The sequence below is a fragment of the Lipotes vexillifer genome, unplaced genomic scaffold, assembly GCF_000442215.2.
Source record: "Lipotes vexillifer unplaced genomic scaffold, Lipotes_vexillifer_v1.1 scaffold478, whole genome shotgun sequence".
NCBI classification, from domain to species: domain Eukaryota; kingdom Metazoa; phylum Chordata; class Mammalia; order Artiodactyla; family Lipotidae; genus Lipotes; species Lipotes vexillifer.
The window spans coordinates 84,022-91,705 of record NW_006779682.1 but is presented as its reverse complement, the minus strand read 5'-3'; the positions used below and the strand labels follow the sequence as shown (position 1 = coordinate 91,705).

The window sequence follows — 7,684 nt, the reverse complement described above, 5'->3', positions numbered from 1 at the left end:
ATTAAACCTGTGTCCTGAGACGAACAGGATGGGCCTTCCTTCCTTGAAGCCGCGTTTCTGACTGTGCTAAATTAAGGTCGAGTCTTCACTAACTGCTGAGCTCTCTTTGGATCCCAGGAAATAAATACAGAAGTTGCCAACCACGGGACCTTCTGGAAACCCAACCCCTCAGCCCTGGAGCAGTATCAACCCAGGTACCTGACACCTGGGCATGTGTCTGAGCTGCCAGGGAGGCCTGGCTGGGCTGGAGCGGGGATCCGGCCCCCAGGGGCTGTGGAGTGAGGCTGCTCCTCGTCCCCATCCGTCTGGGCTGCAGGGAAGCCCAGGAAGCTGCCAGCATGTCCTGGAACCTCCCACAACTGTTCACACAGATGCAGACAAACCCTGGAGAAGGGACAGAGGCTGTGAAAAGGGAAGAGCCCAGGAGGTTGAAGGGGAGGGCTTGACCATTGGGGAGGGGCTCTGGGACACCGGGCAGGGGAGAGTTGTGGTCCGTGAGGGCACCACCCCGAGCCAGCCTGGCTGGGAGGCACGGTGTCACCGCACTGTAGCAAGACAGGCCACCAGCCAGGGGAAGGGGCACTGCTCAGCACCCAGGTGATGCTTAGGTGTGCAAATCCCAGAAACACGCTGCACTCTGTGTGTGTGACCCTGAAGCGGTGGCCTCAGGGATTGCAGAGGACACTATGCTTCAGCCACTTTCTCAAGGCTGTGGGGTGCCAAGGCGCAGCATCCCTTCTGGGGTGCCCGCCAAGTGTAGCGAGAGGGAAGATGAAGCTTCCCCTCATTTCACGGGAATGCTGCTGGCCAGGCCAACTCCCAGGGTGTTCCCAGGAGGTCCAGCAGTTGGGGCCCAGCCTGCTGTGGGTACAGCTGTCCACTAAGACCATGGCATTAGCCAGGGCCACAGAAGGACCCCCGGGGAGGGGACCTGGCAGGGATCAGCCTTCCTGCATCAGCAGGGGTGACCTGGGAGGGGCTGATGATCGGGCACTGGGGTAAGGAGATCCCATCTGTCCCCCCACTTAATAGGGCCTGGACTATCAGGTCAATACGTGTGAATATAACAATAACTGGCATTAATTGTCATGAAGCCCTCGCCATGTGCCCGACACTGTTCTAACCACATCTCAGAAGATGTGGAGAACCTCCCCGAGGTCACACACCAGCACTGTGATGTCTCCTGTTGTTTCCGCCCCAAAGACCTGGCCCATCCCCTCTCCTGTGACTGCCTCTCAAAGCACCTTCATTACCTGAACCAGCCGGGCAAGGACCTGGGTGAAGCCCCCGAGCCCGGAGACCAGGACAGTGGGAGTGAGGGGCGGAGCTGCCGTCCCTTCCCCCTGCCAGACCCTCTGCACCAAGCCCGCCCTTCTCCACCCTCAGCTATGTCCCAGCTGAGCCCAGCGGGGCTACGGGTGCCCCTGGAGGGCGTAGGCCCAGCAGAGGAGGGGATGGAGGGGGGAGGAAGAAAGGTCGGTTGTCTGACGGAGGGGGGTCAGATGTCACCAGCTGCTGCTCCAGGGGCAATGACGACACTCCCCATGGGCCACCTACAGAAGGGGGACGGGGACGGTCTGAACCACTCTGGGGGGCCACGCCGTTCTCTGTAATCAATGGCGCTGGAGCAAGCGGAGGTATGGAAATAACGTCAAAAAGATTTAAATGGCCTAAGGATCCCCCACCCGGGGAAGGCCACTGAAATTGCTTCAGATTCTAAAAGTCTGCGCTCAGTTGTCAGAAGGGCCATCGGGAGCCGGCTGGGAAATGAGGGCGTCAATGCGTCAGAGAGAACGTAGGAGAGGAGGTGGGGTTGGGGTTGTGCGCAAGGACTCTTGAGAAAGAACCAGGGCTCCCGCACCTGCAGCCCTGGAACAGGAGGCCTGAGACCAAAAGTTTCTACCAGACCCCAAATCCAAGACAGCCAGGGCCGCTCTGGGAGCAGCACAGCCCAATTCCCAACCCCGGGGGTGTGGGTACGAAGAATTCATGTGTCAAAGACCCTTTCCCCAGTGTGCCAATACCAGGGCCGGCCTTGGCTCTACGGGGGCGGAGGGCGTGGCTGAGTCGGGACAGGCAAACCGCACGTGAGGACATGGCTCCCGGTGAGAAATCGATTCACTAAGGCCGCGCCCGTCTCCCCGGCCACTTGTCTTGAGTGCTTCAGACCCCGTGTTCCAGCAAGAGCCGTTGTTTCATGCAGCTTATGTGTGTGTTACTAGCAAGAGGAAGATGCAACAGTGACCTAAGACTGTATGGGGCCCCCTTCTCAAAATAGGGGTCCCGAGAGGGGATGGGAGGCCAAGTCCCTTCCTGAAAGAAACACTTTTTAAAATTCCCTCCTTTCGATGCAAAGCCAGTGTCAGCTAGAAGAAGAGGCCCTGGGTTTCCAGGGTGACCATAGGCCCCGGGCTGGAGGAGGGTTAGGGAGGAGGGACAGTCCACAGAAAGTCGGGCCTGGGGTCACACGCCTGCACTTGCACCCTTGAGCCGAAGAATGCCAGGACCCCTTCGCCCGGATGCCTGAAATATCTTTCACGCAACGACTTTGCCACACGCTTCATAAAAACCTTGATGCAAGCTGTCACCTACCTCTTTGGAACAGCTTTCAAATCGCAACACGATGGATGCTGCAGCTGTGCGCTCCCAAGCCTAGGGCAGAGCTCATAGGAGCTAATGTGGCACAATCCGCGACTCACCTTTGGAAGAGGTATTTGGGTGCCTGGCACGAATTTCAAAAGCAAGTGGTCTGTGATGCATTTGTAAAAGCAAAGCAGTTTTGTAATTGCAATCTGAAATTATATGTTGCTGCAAGAGCAGCATATAATTTTTAGTATGTTTTTTGGGGTAAAATCATTTGAATTTTAATACAGTGATTTACTACGAGAGTTATAAAGGGATCATGGATTCTGAAATTCCTTACATGCAATACTTTTTCATGTTCAGAGTAGCCTGAATGTATTAGATGAATTCTTGCTCTTCTAGCAGATGAAAGAATCTTAAAATGATACACACACTCGTACTCTCAACCTCTCTCTCCCTCTCTCTCCCTCTCTCCCTCTCTCTCCCTCTCTCTCTCTCTCTCTCTCTCTCTCTCTCTGTCTCACACACACACACACACACACACACACACACACACTGCTATTGTTACCTCTGTGTCAATGAAACCAAAACGAAATTTAGCAGATTTTAAGTGTTTTCTTTATGTGAAGAAATTGCATGTGAAGCCATTGAAACCCAGGAATTCGGGAAACATGAAAAATCTGAAACCATAAGATGGCGCACGTTCTTCTTTAGTTTCAGGACATCCAAGGAGCCTGAGGGGTTCTCTGAAGCCACTGCCTCTTAATAATGACAGTCTAGAAATTTAAACGCGACATTGTTGGTGAGCACGTCAGAGAGCCAGGGTGCCTGAGCTAGAAGGCCCCGTGGGTTCACGGGACTATAGCCCTTAGTCCAGCCATCCCTGCTGGAGAAGGAGCTGCCTGCGGGGCACAGTCCCCTGGGGCCAGATGCCCTCTGGGAGTCCATTCTCCCCAGATAACTGGTCATTTTCCAGGTAGACACTTAGGTCACACAAAAAAATCACATGGAAATTTCTGAAAGTAAAGGCCATGCTCTTTAGAGCACACGGATTTTCTCAAAATGGTAAGAGGCATCCTTCAAGGATCTACATTCTTCCCGTCTTTTGGAATACCCGGTCTTTCCCTGATCTTATCAAACTCAGTGTCAGGGACACGCTGTAACTGACGGGTTGGGAGGGGAGAATGGCTCTCTTGGGACTGGCGCTGGGGCAGGACCTGGCACTCGTGGTCACGGGAGAGAACAGCGGGGTCCACGAGAGAAGATACCACATCTGCTTCACTCTGGGTCGCTCTCACTATGCCCAGCACAGCACGTGGCATTCAAAGCATCCAAAATAGTGACACCACCCAACTGTGCTGGGACCTGGGGGTGCGGCTGAGAAAGGGATGCTTTCTGCAACCATCCAAAAGACACAGTGGGAAGGCTGGAGGGCTTAACTTATTAAAAAGAAGCTGTCGTTGTAGAGAACATTCTGGAATTGCCTTTTGAGCTGGTTCACAATAAAGGTGGCTTCCTACATGCTTTTTCCTGAACTGGTCACCCACTGGGTCCAGGGGCCTGGCCGGGATGGCATGAGGCATCCTGCCCAGCCTAGGACCTCGCCCGCCCCAGCTCCCACTGCCCTCGAGAGCCATCCTTGTCCAGGAGCCAGGCGTTACCTTGCACGGAGAGCGGAAAGAAGCACCAGGGCACTTGGGGGATGGTGTCAGAGAAGCAGCATTTCCTAGAGGCGCACTCCTCGGGGCTGATGCCCGGGTAGCCGCAATTCTTGCGCGCCGAGACCTCCATGACACACTCCTCTGACTCTGCCGCGTGCCACCGGATTTGGGGATAACAAGGGGACTCAGTTAGGCCAGCTAGCTAACCAGACACGTCCATTCCATCCTCCCAGGGGAGCGCCGCTGGGCTCACAGGCTCGGGGTAGCATGAGGGGCTTCTGAGACTGTCACCCCTGGGCTAAGAGTGGGCGCCAGCAGGTGGGCACCCCTTCCTCCTGATGCCAAAAGTCAGAAGGTCCGGAGGGAAAATCGTCTCACCTCCCTGGACTTGACATTGCTCTGTAAAGCGGGGTGGCCCACCGTACCTCCTGTGGGGACGCTTTAAGGATGTAAAGCATTAGACCAAAGAATTGAAGCCCAGCAATGCTTCCACTACCGGGAGAGCCCTGGCTACAGCCAACCAACAGCCAGCCATCGGGCCTGTTTCCCCCGGAGCCCGGGAGCCTCTGACCGGCAGCCTCGGGGGGTGTGGACGGGAGGCCAGGGTACTCAGTTCTACACACACGGATCAGCTTCGCACACAGACATTTTTGTGTGCACGCTTTGGAGTCGGAGACTTTCTAAATTGATAATATGCACAGGCACACAACTCACTCTCAAAAGGTAACTCAAGAAGACTTAAGTGAATTTCTCTTCTCCAGGAGCCACAGCGAAGAGGGGTCTCAGAATTGTTTTTTCTTCAAATACTGTCAGACGGATTCCCACAAGTCTCCCCAAAAGGGCAAACGGCTGGCCCTTGGGGTCCAGTGTGGACATGGGGGTCGGGGCACGCTTTCCCTTCCCTGGGGCTGGCCCAGGTGGTGTTGGAGCCCTAAGAAGCCAGGTCCTGGGCTGCCAGCCGGGGCACAGGAGGAGGTCCCAGCTCTCCTGGGACGTTACCTTGCTTGGGGAGGGGCTTGAAACACCAGGGGACCCCGGGGATGCTGGAGTCGAAGCAGCAGCTGGCAGAGAAGCACTGGTCGCTGGAGATGCCCGGGAAGCCGCAGTTCAGCCTGTTCTTGGTGCTCACGCGTGAGCATTGGCAGGGATCTGCGGAGAGGCCCTGCTCAGCCAGCCCCCCACACTTGCCCCCAGCCCCCGGGCGCATCCGGGACCCCCCAGCAGTGCCACTCCCGCCCTGGGAAAGGCCGTCTTATCTTGGCCGTACTTGAACCAGCCAGTGTCCTTCAGAGGAACTGACAGGGCTTAGCTGAAAGGGTTTTCTTAGTCTAAAAATAAAACCTTCTGGCAAGAGGGTGGACAGATGCACTCAGGCCCAGGTCGGGATGAAAGTGGGCAAGGCCGGACCCCTAGGAGCCCTTAGTGGGCCTCCCACCCAGCCCCTCCTGGAGTCCGCGCCCACCTGAGCCTGAGGCCATCCTACTGATCCTGAAGGGGGTCCTCCTGGGAGGTCTCACCCCCCTCCAATGCCCCCCTGCTGTCCTTCCTGAGTGGCGGGGAAGCGGGGGAATGCACACAGGGGCTGGCTGTGTGGCTAGCATCCCAAACCTCAGGACACCTTCCCACCTGCTTCTCTTCTCAAGTTAACTCATCACCTGCGTTTTCTCTCTGAGGGAAACTAGCATGAACAGAGACACCCCGAGGGGCAGAAAACAAAGACCTCTCATGCCCTCCCTGCACTCGGGGCACTAGAGGCCTCCCCAGGCTCGCTGGTCCGAATGATCCCCATGGCCCCTCGAGGACCTGAGCCCTCGCTTACCAGGTTTCTGGGCCTCCCCCAGGGCACACAGCCCCAGCAGAAGGAGCGCAGCCAGCAGCCGTGTACAGCGGGCTCCCATGATCATGCTCGGCTGCATCCCAGGGCCGCCAGAAGAGTGCACGCTCCCCACTGCGGGGGGTTGTTTTATAAGCTTCTCTCTGTTTGCTCAGTAAGCAAGATAACCCCCTCTCTCCCCGTGGCACTGACACTTTGGAACCTTTGTTAGGAAAAGGAGCTAAGGTAGCTTGGCTGAAGTGCCAAGTGGTGACAGAGCAGGCCTCCAGGCTCCCCGAGAACAGCCAGGCTTCCCCCGACCCAGGCAGGGAGCCAGGTCGTGCCAGGATGCCAACATGGAAGGCGGGCCACGTGCACGTGTGGTGCTGGGTACCCACAGGGTCCCACCCAGGAAGAGAGAAGTCATGTATTTCTCCTGATATAGTACTTGCCTACCACAGGAATTTTAAATATTGGGCCCAAGGTTACTGGGGGAAATGACTGGGCCAGCCGCGGACAGAGAGAAGACCCCTCCTCCAGGAGTGGGAGGGTCTCCGAGGAAGGTAGGAGACCCTCCTTCAGGGCTGCAGACCCCTCTCTCAGCCCCTGTCTGTACCTCCTTGTCTCTGTTTGGGGGAGGGGGCTGCTCTTCGTGGAGATGAAGCTGTCTGGGTGTACAGAACAGCCCCAGATGAGAAGTAACAAGTTCATTTCAGCAAAGCCTGAAGTGTGTCATTTTTTTCTTCCATGGGAACTGTCTGTGTTTCCTAAAAGATGGCACCTGTAAGCCAGCCTATGCCCAGGATAAGATGCTCCAGGGAAAAGAATCTGTGGATGGGACCCAAAGAGAGAAAAGAGAAATGGAGATGAGACACACAACACACGAAGAGGCATGTGGAGGAAAGAGAGGATCGTAAACTCCCTACTCTGGGAGACTTCCAGGAACCACCAATCTGTCCAGTACGGCTTGAGCAGCCAGGAACCCAGAGATGCATGGAATCTGAAACCCTGGGTCCTCAGGGTCTGGAGAGCTCAGGGTTTCTGCCAGATCCAGCTCCAGCCGCTCCAGACCCCTGCCTATTCCCCCACTGAGCAACCACCATGACTCTATCTTTGCAAACCTTGAGAAAGTCACCGTTCCCCACTGCGTCCCTGTCACTTAGTCACCACCAAGACATAGGGCTTCAAGTCCTCCCTTTTCCCCCAGATTCTCACCTCCACTGTCCTCTCTGCTTCCTCCCCCTTGGCCCGACTTCCCACTGCGCCCTCCTGGCCCTTCCGGGATTCCCACCAAAACCGCCTGATCCATGCCAAAGAGATGGCTTATCAGCCCCTTGGTCTCCGACCTGCTCTGGCCCTAACGGAAGCCTGCATCTTCCCTGAGATGTTCCTCTTGCATGCATCTCAGGTGGAGGTGCTCAGGCCCCCATCCAGGGCACCATCCACCCACATGGTATTTTTGTGCTTTTAGAAAAAGGCACATTTTCTTCAAGACGAGTTACTTCCACTTGTGGGGAAGTCATTACATTAGCTACAATGTCTACAGTATGGGTGGCACCCACCTGCACGTGGAGCTGTATGCACGGCACAACCTCTAAGCTGTGTTGGGTGGCTGTGCTCCCATCAC

General features: G+C 56.1%; 1 protein-coding gene across 1 annotated transcript; it reads right to left on the bottom strand.

The window, feature by feature from the left end:
* Positions 1-1,386: 1,386 nt before the first annotated feature.
* TFF2 (trefoil factor 2) lies at positions 1,387-6,148 on the bottom strand. Its single transcript, XM_007452879.1, has 4 exons — positions 6,064-6,148; positions 5,244-5,393; positions 4,245-4,391; positions 1,387-1,553 (listed from the first exon to the last, which is right to left on the bottom strand). The coding sequence occupies exons 1-4, from the start codon at positions 6,146-6,148 to the stop codon at positions 1,387-1,389; spliced, it is 549 nt and encodes a 182-aa protein (XP_007452941.1).
* Between the last annotated feature and the right edge of the window lie 1,536 nt (positions 6,149-7,684).

Bases quoted from the DNA above. Each gene is read 5' to 3' on its own strand.
- TFF2 (XM_007452879.1), bottom strand. From the start codon at position 6,148: ATGATCATGGGAGCCCGCTGTACACGGCTGCTGGCTGCGCTCCTTCTG. The intron at 5,394-6,063 runs GTAAGCGAGGGC...GCCTCTCCGCAG, and splicing joins GGGGGAGGCCCAGAAACCTG to ATCCCTGCCAATGCTCACGC. The intron at 4,392-5,243 runs GTAACGTCCCAG...GGCACGCGGCAG, and splicing joins CAAGCCCCTCCCCAAGCAAG to AGTCAGAGGAGTGTGTCATG.